A 16,537-nucleotide genomic window follows, 5' to 3' on the forward strand; every position below is an offset into this window, starting at 1 on the left:
TTAATCTGAAGAACAAACAGGAAACATAAGTCAGGGAGTGAGTAGGCTAAGTGCCGGTAAATTATTGTGAGTAATTTAAATAACTATAGCCTATCTCTCAGCACCTGATAATTTCAAAGGAGAAAGAATGGTGTCATTTCAATTATTTTAATTAGCACTCATTGACTTGCAGGTGAATATCTTATAGAAAAACCTACATTTCATTGATAATTGCTCAACCAGTTTCTCTATAATTAATCTAAATAACAGAAACTGTGTAGAAACAAGAGAATGCATTTCCTGAAGGAAATACAGATGAATGCTGAAAGCTGAATAAATTGTTGAAATAATGCTGAATTAAGTGAAGAAATTGTTTAATCAATGTTGAAAAGATGAAACAATATCTGAAAAACTAAAACATGTAAGAAGAAGGCTGTATGAAATGGTTGGAAATTACTTGAATTGTTGAAGATTAGTATGAAGAAATTGAAAGTCGGAAGTCTATTCATATAGAAACTGACAGCTTGAAAACATTGTTGAACCATTACTAATATAGTGAAACAATATCGGAAGAGTAAAAGTAGGACATGTAAGAAGCTGACAAGAGCATTCACCCTAATTATGAGAAAATTACAGATCTCTAGGCTAAAATAAAACAGTTTGAGAAAAAAAAAAGATTTAAAAGTGGATAAAGAGGTTTTTTTTTAGCTTTAAAATGAAAATGAAACCTCAGTCGGACGATGAGTAAGTGGTATATTATTATTGTCAGAGTATTTATGACCAGTGCTGCTTGTAATAGTCTGGAAGGTGATCACGCATGCGCAGTCGCTGCCCTACTGGAGAAGGCTGGACCATAATTACATGTCTATGGGCAGAGCGCGAATACACACACACACGCCGCCGCCGCTGCTTCTTCTTGCTGCATAGCCCGAGTGTGTGTGTACTGTATGGGTGTATGTGTGTGTATGTGTTTGCCTATGTGTGTGTGTATCTATCTAACATGAGGCGTCTAATTCAGAGATAGTTTCACACACAGGGAATCGGGAAAGCCCTGCCCTACTGCTGCTGCTGCTGGAAGCCTTGCGCCGGGGAGCGGTTGTCACGCAGGCCGCGGATCGGGTCTTGTTGCTGGGAGGAGACCATTCAGACCTCTCCCCCCTCCCACCACCACCACCACCCTCTCCCTCTCTCTCCGCCTGCTAGCTAGCATTATTAGCTGGCTATGATGCGTCGCTGCTGCTGGGGTTTTTTCCACACAGCAGCAGCAGCAGGCCAGTCTACAGCGAGGCAGCAACAACAACAGCGGGTCCTCCTTGGTTGATTGTTCCCCAAGAAGGGAAGGGAAGTGAAGGGCGACGTGGAGGATACAACACACCACCACCACCACCGCACCTTTCAAGGTAATGTTGCAGCCGGCTACACTAACGTCATCCCCGGGGCCGATGGGGCTGCTGCTGCCGCTGCTGCTGCTGCCGCTAACCGTTAGCTCATAGGTAGTTAGCTCATTTACATTTCACCTCCTGCTGCTGCTGCTAAACCACCCTCACCTCACTCACGTTAGGCAAATAATATAACGGTAACACTTCCGTCACTGATAATGTTATGTTGTGGTGTTGTTGTACTAACATAGTAACTATAAAACTGAAACTATAAGCCAGATAAATGTAGCAACTATTATCATCAGGCTACCTTTAGCATCGAGCCGTTAACGGTTAACGTCACCACGATTGTGATTGTGCTACAGGTAACACAACAATAACTTCACCCAGGTGAACTTTTTTAGGGCAAATACAAGTTAAAAATCAAGTCTGTAGTGAGATATTATGTGTTATAGTCTACACTTAGTTTTTCTCATCTGCATACCATAATAATAATCAGTATTATCCATAAGTAACTTAAGTGAATTTGCCCACAATGTTAATAAGGGAATACATGTGCATGTAATTCTCACAACACGTGAGGTAGATGTAATGATAAGGCATGATGATATCAGGATTAACATTCAATGCTAAAGGTAACACAACAGTAACTTCACCCAGGTGAACTTTTCAGGGCAGAATACAGGTAAATCTCAGGTATACAGTGAGATATTATTATTTGTATACACTAGGGATGCAAACAATTAATCGACTATCGATTAATTGTCGATAAGAATTTAATCGATTAAATTAAATTACTTGCAATTAATCGTTCCTTTTCAATGGGAGTTTTACTGTGGAATGTAAACAAGCAAAGCCGACATAATGTAGCGGATCTCTGTGTAAACGTGTGCAGCGCAGCCACTGCAGCACTCAAGGGAGAGAGGGAGAGGAGGTGAAAAGAGACAACAACACCTGTTGTAGCTTTACGGGACTCAGGCTGTACCATCGCTAACACACAGACGACCAGTGAGTAACGAGTCAAAAAGCCGCCGACACGGAGCTGCCTGAGGAGTTGTAATGCAGCCTGAACGCAGCTCAAACCCACGGTGCCTCAGCACGGCGACCAAGCTTTGATAAACACACCGGATCCGCGCTGGTTTACAGTATCCTTCCGTAGTTTAGCCGGTCGCTACCGGAGCTTAATTTAAAAAAAAAAAAGAAAAAGAAAAAAAAAGCGCTCGTTGCGGAGCCGCGGAGAACAGCGCGTGTGTCCACGCTGTGTTGGTTTATGTAACTTGAGGGGACAAATGAACCACATATTTATTGTCATGCATTGCTGACCTGGGCATTGTTTCTCATTAAATTAGAAAACCCTTTCCTATCATTCCCCTTTTCCGTGCATGGTTGAAGGAGACTGGCTCGCATCCACACTCCCACTCCCTCCTGCGCCGACATGTCACCTTAAGTCACATAAACCTGTACGGGTGTGTGGACACAACCACCTATATTGTTGTCAGCACCTCATCACCGCTGGTGTTTAAAAGGCTCCGTTCTTTCTGCAGTCAGGTTAAAGCGCACATCCGCCGTGTTGGTAAACAAATAGTCCCTCTGTATCAACGGAGGAAACCGTGCTTGCAGGCTTGGGTTGGAGGTGGTGTGAGTGCGGGCCAGCGAGGGACAGAGGAGGGGGCATTAGAGCTTCAGCGCGGTACAGAACAACTGGCCCTAGTGTGAGTGCGCCCTTATCTGTGGCCGCTGCAGCGCCACACGGGCTTTGCCTTTCAGCAATCAAGCGCTGTTTTTGTCAATGTTAAAAACAATAACAGTAACAGCTGTCGGCAGCTGAGATCGCTGTGCCGTCACCATAGAAACGCAAGACGCATTACGGCTCATTAGCAAAATACCTTTCAATGGAAACACCCGCAAATGGCAATTGCACTTTTTCGAAGTTTCAGAAATATCGCTTTTATTTAGCAAAAATCTGTAATGGAAACGCAGCTCTCTCATCTCATCTCATTATGATAGGACTTCAACCTCAGAGCTCTATGTCCCAATAACGTGCTACTTAAACATTTTCATTGTGCTGTGCTCTTAAAATAAACTAACAAATACTAGTGTAAGTCCATAAGGAATGTTGATCTTAAATTTTCCCCTAAAATTTAGGTTCTCAGGAAAATCGCCGCTTATCAATTAATCGATCATCGATCGATAAGGTCTATCAACTATCGATTAATGAATTACTCGATAATTTGCATCCCTAGTATACACTTTTCCCCCCCCCCTCATCTGCAGAGTCCAGACTAACATTTTTATACTAGGGGCACAGTGGCCACAAAGTTACAATTGTAGGAGCACAAGCAGAAAATCTAGGAGCATAAAATCAACTTATTTACATTTTTTCATTCATGATCCTCACACACATTGGCCTGCTGCCACCTGCAATGATGCTTTTAGCCGCACCTTCAATGTTAAAAAAAAAAAAAGTTTGTTGTTTAAAGGGGCAAATTTACTGGTTGCACATCACACAAGTAGATGAAAATGTTACTTTCACTGTGTCAAATTTTAGGAGCAAAATGCTCCCATTCAGGAGCAATCTGGAGCCCTGATTAGTATACATAAGTAACTTCATTGAATATGCCCCCACTGGTAAGGAAATAAATCTACATGTAATAAAGTAGTCTAACAAGTAGGCTAATACTTGAGGGTAGATGCGATGATAAAGCAAGATATCAGGCCTAAGGTGGAATTGAAAGTGAAACAGCTCAGATTGATGTTGGCACTGACTGGAAACATTAGTGCATCTAATGTATCAGAGCTCCAGACTGCCCCTAAATGGAGGCCTTTTGACCCCCTTGAGACAGTGCAACCAGTAGGCTAAATGTACCTTTTTTTGTTGTTGTTTTGGTGAAACATGGAAGGGGCGACTCAAAGAATCTGGTATTCTGTCATTGCAGAGGTGGCAGCAGGCCAATGTGTGTGAGGATCATGAATGAAAAGGAAATGTGAATATTTACAGTGTGTGCATCTAAATCTTCTACTTGTGCTTCTAGGCATAACGTGGAATTGAAAGTGAAAATGCTCCGTTTGATGCACTGATTGGAAACATAAGTGCATCTAATTTACTGCCTGATGATTATGATGATGATGATCATAACAAGGATGATAATAGGAGCCTTGAACAGCATAGTTTCTTTGGAAACTAGTATCTGCTTGCTTCTTCAAATGACCCAAATTAATAATGATGATGATGATGATGATAAGAATAATAAAAAGGGACAGGGTGCAGAGAGATTTACAGATTTAAACACAGTCACCGAGGTAACAACACAACTCTTTTTCCAGAGTTTTTTTGGCTCTGACAATAAGATATAATCATTTTTCACTTTGAGTCTAGACGGGGTAATCGCTGCCAGAGTTTAGTTGCACAATCCCAAATTATCCATTCCTGTGAAAGTGTGTGTAGTTTTGCTTCTATCAGGTCAGAACATGTCAAAATGTGCAATTTCTCAGTGATTTTAGTCCAAGGGCCTAGTCTATAATCACAAAAGTTCGACCAGTATCTTATTTATTTTGCAGTTGCGGACTGGTACAGTACATGATACAGTTATGATGTGTGATTGTGAGCCACTGTGCTCTCACATACTGTCCAGAGTAGTTTCAGAGACTGTTTTAGGTCACCATGGCCTCCCCGTAGGTTAATTTAACCACCAAATACTTGCAAAGACACCGTCTCCACTCTGTCAACAAGCATTTACCATAATGACTGTGATTGTGCCTGCAAGGTTGCTACTTTGGCGCTTGTTGTGTCTCAACCACTGGATTGCAAGCTCTAATTAACCAGGGAAAGGGCGATTAAGTGCAGCACCCAAAACAATGATCTCCTTAATAATAATCAACAAACACCATGCTGGATGAGATTTTATTTATTTAATTCATTATTAAAGAATGACTCTAATGGAGCGTGCCGTGCAGCTATTGACAACCCATGCCAAAGGGATTTTTGCATCGTGGCAGATTGTAGATGGCTAATGTGCTGTTATTTGGCTGTGGCTCTTCACTCTGCAGTATGTTCAGTATAATCGTGACTGTAACATCAATGTTTTTTTTTTTTTTTTTTTGTTTTATAGATGGATGTTGATTTTTGTGCTGGCGGGGACAGTACCAGGAGAAAAGTGGATTTGTCCGGGGTCGCAGAAGGCACAATGGACGTCGTACCGTTGGAGATGTACGACTCGGCCAGAGCAAAAATAGCTGCCAACCTGCGGTGGCTGTTTGCCAAAGCTTACGGCATTGGTAAGTAATGCAAAATTTACATTAAAAGTATGTTTTCTATTCTTAGATTCAGAGTCATCCATATGACTTCCCCTCCCTGTATATCATCATATCTAAATGTCCTACTGTTACAAATGAATCTGAAGATAGTGCCTGGAAATTTGCAGCATATTTCCTTCATACTCTAATAGTTATTTTTGAAAATTCAGACGTCGTCGTCGTTTTTGTTGGAACAATCTGTTTACTCGTCGTCTCAACACACTGATAGTCAGCACATTGTGTGGTGAAACACTGACAGCAAAAGGCCCGAGAGAAAGAAATATTTGTGCATGTGTACCCTGCACTCAGGCCAGCACTAATTCCCAGTTGACACTTGGCAACTGAAGCCCTTCCTCACTGACTCACCAGATCCTTCCTTTCTTGTTGGGTGGCCAGCGAGATTGAACCCGAATCGGGCCGAGCGACAGACACCGAGGATTAGGCTATATTTGTTAGACTGTACCGTAGAGCATGGAAAATACTGATCTGCAAGGGTTAGAGTTAGGTGGCATCAGCATTAGCATCTGGGCCTTTATGGGGGGGCAGATTTTTCTGTAGTTGCAACAGACAAGAATCGAATTGCATAAGTTTCAGGAATGAGATGTGTGAAATTCACCGCAGGCCTTTTATGGATGTGTTTTGTTGTGGCTGTAAAACCTCTCGCGGCCCAGCATGGCCACTACTTAAATCTAGTTATGTAGTCTACTTTCAGAGGATACAGCTGATCAAGTTCACAATGAAAGACGGCTATTATTCACCAGATTCTTCTTTGTATTAGACAGGTTTGGCAGACAATCGAAGGCATGTTTCATAATCCTTGCTCCATGCAGAAATGTATTCAGAAGTTTATCTGCAAACTCGCTGTAATCAAATGGATGTTGTTGGTTGTTTTAGCACAGAATCCCCTTGGAAACAAACAAAGAGCACCCTTGCAATAAATCTTACCTGCTCTTTTACGCTTAATATGTTTTATTGAAATGTGTTTGAACTCATTTTAGAGGCTAAAAAATGTTCAAAACAGGAAGAGAGCTTCGTGGACTCCTGTCTCAATACAAGGTGCTCTTTGAAGAGGGATATAGGAGATGTTAAAACAGAGAAACAGTTTTTTTTTGACTCCCTGATAAAGGTTTGATGCTGAAACGCATCAAAAGTTATTTTTTAATATGTCATTGTGACAATGCCAGATGAATAAAGGTATTTTATTGATTTAAAGAGAGTGCCTTGGAGTTTTCCTCTGTTTTTACATCATTTTAGAGGCTGTTTTGCTGTTTTTTGTGATGTATTGAGAGAGGAGTGTCGTGAAAGTGATGGACCATCTCTGAAAAAGCACCATTGACAAAAAAGAGTCTAATAACTGGAGTGTGTTGGTGTGTAAATAGAGATACAAACTGCCTGCATATCTCTGTAGTGGTTGGATCACTGTCCAATGTGTGTATGTGTGTGTGTGTGTGTGTGTGTGTGTGGTGAAAACCTTACACCTCTTATCAGCAGCTGGAAGTTAACCGTCGCGTGCAGGTTTCCTTGTTCTACTTTTATGTAACCAGACCCTGTAAAGAAGAGCATTTGAATTTTTTTTGAGTTGAATGTGATTTATTATTATTAGAGGCTTGTAAGTCCAGCTTGAAAATAACTCTCTGCTCTGAGAGCCTCGGCCTCCACTCGCATAATAAATGTATAACCTCTAAGCTCAGACATGTCGGCAGGGAACATCCTGACTGTTTGGCAGGTGTTTAATAACCAGCCTTCAAAAAAGTGTTGCAGGATTAACATGGCAGCATATCGTCATTGTTTCACTGCGGAGCTGCTAGTTAGCTTTTCCTTTCTTTTCTTTTCTTTTAATGTTCTGCAGGGAGGGTGTCTCCTTATCATAGCAGCTAAGCTCAGTCCGTCAGTGTTGTAGCTGTGTCGGCTATCTGATGCTCAGTTCCCATCACTCACTGCTTTGCATGTCTGTGGTATTGATGCAGCCTCGGGGTCGAATCAGCCGTCATTATTTCAGATGTCCGTAAAAGCTTCCCTTTGTGTTCTGCGGCCTCTTCCATATCTGTGTGGTCATTACACTGATTTCCTAATGCAACTGAGGCAGTCGTACTACTCTATACAAATGACCATAAGTTGGTTTTAATGGTAATTGGTGGCCTTTTTTCTTGGTTGCATTGTTTCATATTTTTCTCAGAGTTCATATTGAGGCTTGTGAGCATTTGTTTGGCTGCTCCCTTCAATCTCTTGTCATCACAGGCCCTCTGCTAATGATGCAGGCCTGCAGATGGAGCATGACAACATCTCTGTTCAAACAATAATGATGTATCACAGATGAACTTGGGTGGAGATCCTGTTCGGTTACAAAAGAGAGAGAGAGTGTGAGAGAGCATACAGACAGAGAGTAGCCCCATGAAGCTGTGGCAGCCCAGAGGGAGGCAACTCTCAGGTGCGGCCACAATTATCCTCCTCCCTCCCTCCTTCCCATGGGAACTGAATATATTAGCCCCATTTAAATTTCACCCGATGGATCATAAGTTGTTTACTTTGCCAACACAGTGGCTGTCGGACACGAACGGTGCAGCGTAAACAGTCTTGATTGAAGTGAAGTCGGGGATTCAGGTGCATTATCTGGTTTGTGCGAGCCCCCCCCCCCCCCCCCCCCCCCCCCCGCCTTGTTAAGTCTCTGATCAATCATGCATGTCTTGTCTATGTTTGTTGTGTACATGCTCTCCTGTCCTGCTGCCCTCTGCATGTGCCACAGCTGCTCCCAGCCTGAGCGACACACAAACCAGACACACACACACATACAGACACACATACAGACACTGCCAGGCAGCGAGAGTCAGCAGCACCTGTCATGGTTGCAGGCATGTTGTTGCACTGTGCCGTGTTGTGTTTGTGTGGTGGTGATGATGATGATGATCCTGGTTGGCTGGTTGCGTCGTAGCACATCCTGGTTCTTGTTGTGGTTAGATGCTCCACCCCATCCCAGTTTGTACATTTTTTTCAGACTGGCTCGTGGTAGCAGGAGTGTTATTGGGCAGGGAGGAAGAAGAGGAGGAGGAGGAGGAGAAGAGGAGGGGGGGGGGCAGCTGCCAGACAACATCAGCGTCTGCGAAATGAAGTCAAACGTGAAGACTCGCCCCGGCCAGACCCCCTTTTGTTTTCATACACAATTACTCCCACTGTTCTGATGTGTTTAAATACCCAGACGCACCTCCTCTTCTCCAGGAACGGCGTTTCAAAATGATTGGACGACATCGTTATTAGCACCGTGTCCGTGTGTATTATGTTATGAAGGCAGAGACGGTTCATCTGTGAGGCTGACACTGTCCATAATTCATGCAGAGTACAGTTTACAGGATCAATATGCTTGGAGCATTAGCAGCTACTGAAATACGGGGCAGCACGGTTAATCTTATTAAAATTGCCGTGTCAATTCATGTATCTTTGCAATTTCATTCTCACATGTAGTTTGCATGCTGTGTGCATGAGCAGAGAGACCACCGAGGCTACGTGCTTGCTAAGTTGCATCAGCAAATATAACAAACCTGCAATAAGCCACATGATCTGTGCACAAGGAGGGCAGCAGCTTAAAGGACGAATCCAGGTAAATTCAACCTGGGGCTGTAGTTTCCTAATATTTTAGGTCTCAAATAATGAATCTGAAGATTTTCTTTTTATTTGCTCCTGTTCTGCAGTAGTTCTGTCTGTTCTGTTTTGAGATCGGACGGATCTTAGACTGTTTACATCCCACAAAAACGCTTTCTTTCTTTTCACGGACCACTTCAGATGGCTACACTGAGGGGTTTGTTTACTTCAAGAAAGCCGACATGTTTGTAAACAGAGCTGTAATATAAAGTCTCGCACGAGAGTCAAGTTGACGGCTGCAGGTCGTCTGAAGCTCCCGTTTGTTTTATCAACAGAGGAATATCAACTCAGAAGCACCACGTTTTGTAGCAGTAAGAGCAAAACTTGATACTGTTTATTCTACCTTTAAACATACCGAGCGTGTCAACTTGACTTTGTATTACAGCTCCGTTTACAAACAAAATGTGTTTTTGTGGGATGTAAACAGTCTAAACAGCTTAAGATCTGTCCACTCCCATTATACGCTGCTGTGGCGATGCAAGGACAAACTGCAGAACAGGAGACATTAAAAAGAAAATCTTCAGATTCATTCTTCTTTCATTCTTAGGCCTAAAATATTTGGAAACTACAGCCCCAGGTTGAATTTGCCTGGAATGATCCTTTAACTCAATAGGCATGAAAACAACTAGAACATCCTGTGCACCATCACATACCTTATCTCATTGAAAAATACTTTCCCCAGGAGTTTTGACAGAGAACCAGTAGTTAATTTTGTCCACAACTGGGCAGCTGTAACAGAGATTTAGATACCGGTACCTCTCTCTCTCTCTGTTGAGCCGTGGTTTTACAGCTCATTATTCTCTCCCACCGCATTTTAGACACTTCCCTAAGCCTGGTGTGTTTGTTGCCTCCGTACTTGTGCTGCTCAACTTTTGTCCTTGGTACGTTATCGTCCACAAAAAGCAGCTGGAAGAAGCCGCGTTCCTGTTTTTTTTTGTGAGCGGGCTAGATTGCTGACGGAGTTGCTTCCTTTTATCCCGTCTGTCAGAGCAGACGCTAAGAACACATCACATACTCGCATGCAGCTTATGCTCTGTTTCTGGAGCTCCGGCTGAGTTCAAAACAGATTTAATGGAACTGGGTTTTTTTTTTACTATCATTGCACCATTTTTGTGGGAAAACTGTGATTTTTGGACTTCTGTTTTTCTTTAAAAATCTTCTGTATGAGTTTTACCTTGCTGTGTAAATTTGGGTTAGTGCATGCCTGGAGTGAAGTGCTCCCTCCGTCCTCCTGTCCTTATATGGCTCAACTGTTTGGTCTGAGTGTCTGAATGACTTCACATCCAAAGCAACAAGAATCTCTGGTGTAGGTCATAGGTTTCTTTTAGTTTTTGTTGCTCTGATAGTTAAATAATTTGCGCTGGCCAAGCCAAACAATGTCACCTCAAAGAGAGAGAGAGAGGGAGGGCCGCTCTCGTTGCAGACTCGGCTCAATCTATTTCTCAATGCACTCTTTAAGGCCGAGTAAGCTGTGACTTACAATTACAGATGGCCATGTTTGCTGTAAGTAAACTGAAGCTGGCATACAACTAATATTTCACTTTAAGTGCTTTGCTTTGTTGCATTCCTGCAGTGCGTGTTGACATTGTAGAAATATGATTGATGTAAGCTGAGGCAGACGGAGTTGTTGACATAGAAGGTCAGGGTTCATACGCGTCCTGGAAAACCTAGTTGAAAACAAGTGGAAAGTCAAATGTCCTTAGGGCTCCAGACTGCCCCTAAACAGTGAAAGTTTCATCTACTTGTGGAGGTGCAACTAGTAAATTTCACCTTTTTTCTGTGAAAAGTGGGAAAGGCGACTCAAAGAACCGGTATCTGTCATTGCAGGTGTCAGGCCAATGTGTGTGAGGATCATGAATGAAATGGCAACTTGAATATTTCCCCTGCAAGTCGATTTACAGTGTCTGCCCCTAGATTTTCTGCTTGCACTCCTATAATTTTAAGTTAGGGGGACACTGTGCTCCTGGTAAAAAAAAGTTAGTCTGAGGCCTGATCATGGAAAAGCTTAAGTTGCCATGATATCAGCTACCAGAGCTCTATTTGACTTTTTCAGGCACCGCTAAGGATTTCTTTTCCAAAGAAGTGCCTTGCGAGAAAACTAGAGACTCTGAGTTGATGCTGTTACCATGTGTTGGACCACAAGCATGAGGGTGCACATCTTTAAATCAGATTTCTGGGGGTGAGAGAGGAATAAACATAGAAACAAACAGGTGAAATGTACAAAATAAGGGACACAACTGTAAAAACAAACTCTTCCCCAAAGCATGAATGGGACAGGGGGATGTATTAGTGTATGGCGTAATAACATGTCTGTCAGACTGTAGCAGGTGGAAATGTCCTGGACAATGATTTTGTGGAAAGAGTGGGAGGTGTTTGCCATGTTTTCTGTCCTCAATTCAGGAAAACTGAAACACACATACGACTTTGAGAACACACGGTTGACCTGACCCACTCTCTCTCTCCGTTGCAGATCACATCCCAGAGGATTTAAGGGACCCGTTCTACACAGACCAGTACGACCAGGAGCACATAAAGCCGCCTGTGATCCGCCTGCTGCTGTCCTGTGAGCTCTACTGCCGCGTCTGCACCCTCATCCTCAAGACGGAGCAGGCGGCGTCCCTCCAGTCCCACCTGTCCGTCATCCAGGCTCTGTCCAGGAAGGGCATCTACGTCGTGGAGAGCGACGACACGCCCGTCACCGACGGAGACCTGGCCTGCGTGCCCATCAAGATGGTGAGTGAGTGGGAGCGAGCTGAAAGTTGATATGCAGCGCGTTTACATGGCACAGCTGAGATTTGAGCCTCTCGTCGGACTTCTGTCCTTGTCCCAGTTTACATGCAAAAGGGAAAAACCAATAACTGGCGGTGTCGCCTCCTCAACGTAGGTGGTGGTTTCAGCAGGTCGATCCAGTTGACTTTTCTGTCACTGAGTAAAAAATGGAAATAAATCACTTGGAGTACCTGACCGGACGCAGCAATTGTCTATAACCAGTACAAATGACTTGGGCCAGGTCGGTCCACAGGCTTCCCTTTTTTTGTTGCTCGTCGCACAGTATGAAATGCACTCAATCGGTGCTGATGCCGCTTTTTAATTTTTTTTTGCCGGGTTCCGGCCGGCTTCTGTGCTCCACTTTGTGTCATCTTAACTGTTGCCAGTCATGTGCACATGCACTGTCCAGTTTCAGTCCGACGGTTCTATTAGGCCACATTTTGAAAACACACAAGTCAAAAGTCCCAGCCCCTTTTTCTCAGACTTCTCTCTGAAGCCACGCCTTCACCTTTCTGCGGACGTGGGTGAAGATACCCGACGTGCTTTGCCACAGCTACACTGCCGCCCATCAGACTGGAGTGTGGCTTTTCCGCGGACGTAGGTGAAAACGAGGACGGAGAGAGACGGTAGCTTGATTGGGCGTAGGCAGAACTAGACATGAAGGCATCTGATTGGTTTCTTGCTCTTACAGTGAAAAGCATGGATTGGTCAGAGTTTTGTCAGTCCTGCAGCTGCCACAGAGATCTGATTATTTTCGTTCCTTTTTCTGCATAGTGCATACATAATGTATTGACTACTCTCTCAGGACAGAAGCACCATTTCACCCAGTTTAACAAAAAGAGTTTCTGAACAGGGTTATTAGGCTACATGCAGAAGAAAATCGATTTCCAAGATTATCTGGGCGTCTTAGTCGGATTTAGAGAACTCCAGTATTAGTCGGACTAACACGTTTACATGCATTTCAATTGTCCAGTTAAGGCAACAGTTAGTTTTTTAACCATCATGTAAACGTACTGATGGACTTGTTGCAGAGTTGCCTGAATAAATGAATGAGAGTCGTCAGAGGCGTGAGCTGGAAATTACTCTTTTCAGTTTCACGATCAGTGATTGAACATTTTGAATTTGAGCTTCCGTCCTGTGTGAAATTAAATAATATTGTGACTGTGACTGTGATATGTTTATACTCTTTAAACTCCTCGGTGAAACACCCTGCAGCAGCAGCAGCAGCAGCAGCACCAAGGCAGGCTGTGATGTTGCGGTAGCTTTGACAAAAAGCACAGATTTGCCTGTCAGAGAAGAAGGAAACCAGCGTGAAACTAAAACAGCCTTTGCACACTGCACCTGTAACATCCCCAGCTCTTCCTGTTTCTGATGTATTATCTTACCACAGTGATGCCGACGCTCGTATCCTCGTCCAGCAGAGCAGCCAATCCCGGCCACAGGCATTTGAGCCACTGGGAAAGCTCCTATCTGTTTAGTAGAGCAACTTTAAAACCTTGTGCAGAAGCATTTAGTCACTCGTTTAGCTTTAAGCGCTCTGTATAGAAGCGAGTGGCGTGTTGCCTGTTGACGTGATGTTTTGCTGCTTGTAGTAGTAGTGCAGGGAACTGTTTCCGGATGATTTGGGTGTACCCTTATCATTTTTAAGCAAATTAGTTGTGTGAGGTCTTCCATGCCTGATAAGCCTGAGATTAGGGTTTGTGATGATGTGTTATTCGCAAAGTTGTATCTAGTCTGTGGAGTTTATTGACTTTATTTTACTCTTTAAAACACGTTTTTATGTTGTTGTTTTTTCATATTTGTCTAAAGCTTAATGATAGACAATCTTTACTATAAAAATATATTGAACAGTTAACAGCATCTCAATAGTTTTGTCACTTTGCTCACAAAGTTCACAGTGCGTCATCATTACTAATTATGTTTCCTTTAAGGATGCGAACGGTGATAGTTTAGTTATTGATAAGTTTGCCTTTGGAAAATATGGATTAATGGTTTGCAAAATGACAGAAAACTGTGAAAAAAGGCCAAATTGATGTTTAGATTGATTGTTTTGCTCCTCATATTAGTTTACACAGTGACTGTAAACTGAGACAGAGTTGAGCACATTTGTCATGTTCATTTCACATGACATGCAGCTGTATTATTATTATTATTGTGACAAGCTCGTGTTTAAAATACCACGTTTTAATCGGAGGACATAGCTCTGACAGCTGATAGCTGAACTCTGCTGCAGTTGTCACATGTGGAACTAGCTGCTGTATTACCGTGTGAAAAATATCACTTCCTATCTATCTCATGCATGGAGAGAAAAAAACCCTTCAAATCCTCCCAATAACTGAGGCCTGTGCTTTGCCCTCTCTGAACAGGAGGTTTAATCAGGGGCATCAGTGTTAAGAGGGTTACTCCTTTGCTAATACTTCTACGAATGGATTTTATTGTGCGTGATATTTTTCTCAGCTACATTTTTTTTTTTTTTGCCAATCTCTTAAGCGTATTATATTCTGAATGTTGGCACTTGAAAACCTTCAAATCTTCACCGGTTAGTCCTCGAGTTGAATAAAAAAGCCTTTCTCTTCTTTATCAGTTTGACAAGTAGGTCGTATCTCGTTCGTGCAGGAAACTGGCGGCTTGGCTCCGCTGACCTGCTCTCTAGTCGACATCACGCTGTGAAATACTCATAATATTTTCACAGATCAGCTCATACACAGGTTTAACGTCCTCCTCCCTGTGTGTGTGTGTGTGTGTGTGTGTGTGTGTGTGTGTGTGTGTGTGTGTGTGTGTGTGTCCTGCAGCCTCCAGGTCATCGCCTGAATCAATAGCAGCGTGCAAGCCCCCGCCCTCCGCGTGGTCAGTCCGATCTGTTGTATCATGATCTCACCAAGAGCAGCTTTACACACACACAAACACACACACACACACACACACAGGATACGATAAAACACCGACCGGTTCTGTTGCTCTCTCTCTCTCTCTCTCTCTCTGCCATCTTTCCCTTTGTTACCTTGGAAACCAGCAAGGGTGTAGAAGAGCAGGCCTCCTCTCTGCAGGCAGGCAGGCAGGCTCACTCGTCTGGGATGTGTGTGTGTGTGTCTGTGTGTGTGTGTGTGTCTGCGTTTCCTGTGAGCAGGCCTGACAAAATAATCCACACACACACACACACACACGCGCAGGCCTGTGTGTGTGTGTGTGTGAGTGAGCAGCAGCCAGACACAAAGCCTGGTGAGGGGACGGAAAATCCTGAGCAGGACAACGCTTATCTTTGATAGACTGGTTGGATGGATAGACTCCCCCCCCTCCCCAACCCACCCCCCCTGCAACTCTCAGTTTGCTGACTTGACAAGGCGTTTCCATAGCAACCCACATTTTCAGACTTTGTGTGTCTCTCTTTCTCTCTCTCTCTCTGTGTGTTTGTGTGAATGAAAGTCAAGAGATCCCTCCCATTATACCTGCAGCAGACGGTTTCCCTCTCTGCACCTTCTTTGATTCTTGTTGGGGGCAGGAACAGCTGGGGCTCGCTGGCCGTACTCTGGAGTCCACTTAAACTTTTGTGTGTGTGTGTATGTGTTTTTGTGTGAGAGAGTGTGTGTGCACGCTGTCTGTCTGTCTGTCTGTCTGTCTGTCAACGTGCACACACAGCTCAGGGCAACAGCAGCTCTCTGCTCCCCATGGGGCTTCACACTGCGCTGATGAAGGGCAGAGTTGGTGTTTGGTGGAGAACAAAAGATTGAACAGCTCTGTTGTTGTTGTTGGACTTATCTTTTGTGTATTTACTGAGCATCATTTATTACACACTTAAGTGCCATCATCATAAATGCATTATGCTATACTTACTGTGTTGCACATGCACGCTTAAATCAACATTTTCCCCTTCTTTTCTCCTATTATAAAACATCTCAGTGTGACATGTCGGTACGTGTCAGTCTCAGAGATCTGGGAGTGTTGCAAACTCACTGTAAACAATGAAAAACAGAAACAATGGTCCAACCTTTCCTAATGAGATCAGCATCTTAGTAAATCCCAGTTATCCTTCAAATAAAGGCATAGCAACAGCAGTTTCTATGCTGGTCTGCCAGCGTAAGACAGACTAATATTTATCCAAAATGTCCTTCCTTAACGCTTAAATAGCCTCTGAAAACAAAACAAAAAGCCAAATCAGCTTAACAGAAGCTGCAGTGTAAGTGAATTAAATGACCCAGCAGAGACTGTGCAGCTCTTGGCTTCCACTTCCCACTGAGTCTTTCCTCTGTCTTCAGTACAGTGAAGGTTGGTCTGGAAGTAGACCGTCACCGCTGGTGTTTTCCTGTGTCCATGTAGGTCGCGCCGCGGAGAAAGCTCTGAATAGCTTCTCATTTGTTATGTTAACCAGCCCTAATCTCTGAGCACTTCCACCACCAATTGGATTAGACTAGCAGCCTGTTACACAAACAATGACTGAAACAATGGCATGTATATATTTCCTCCGTAATGAATTCAGGTGCTCCATA

At 43.5% G+C, this 16,537-nt stretch overlaps 1 protein-coding gene across 2 annotated transcripts in view; it reads left to right on the forward strand.

Annotated features, from left to right (window-relative positions):
* Window positions 1-1,041: 1,041 nt before the first annotated feature.
* The window catches only part of camsap1b (calmodulin regulated spectrin-associated protein 1b), a 35,794-nt gene continuing 20,298 nt past the window's right edge, over window positions 1,042-16,537 (forward strand). For both annotated transcript variants that reach the window (XM_083979667.1, XM_083979668.1), the window contains exons 1-3: window positions 1,042-1,379; window positions 5,468-5,633; window positions 11,755-12,017. In XM_083979667.1, the coding sequence (XP_083835793.1) occupies window positions 5,468-5,633; window positions 11,755-12,017 (429 nt within the window). In that variant the 5' untranslated portion in view covers window positions 1,042-1,379. The remainder of the gene's footprint in view (window positions 1,380-5,467; window positions 5,634-11,754; window positions 12,018-16,537) is intronic.

This window comes from Trachurus trachurus, assembly GCF_905171665.1.
Source record: "Trachurus trachurus genome assembly, chromosome: 9".
NCBI lineage: Eukaryota > Metazoa > Chordata > Actinopteri > Carangiformes > Carangidae > Trachurus > Trachurus trachurus.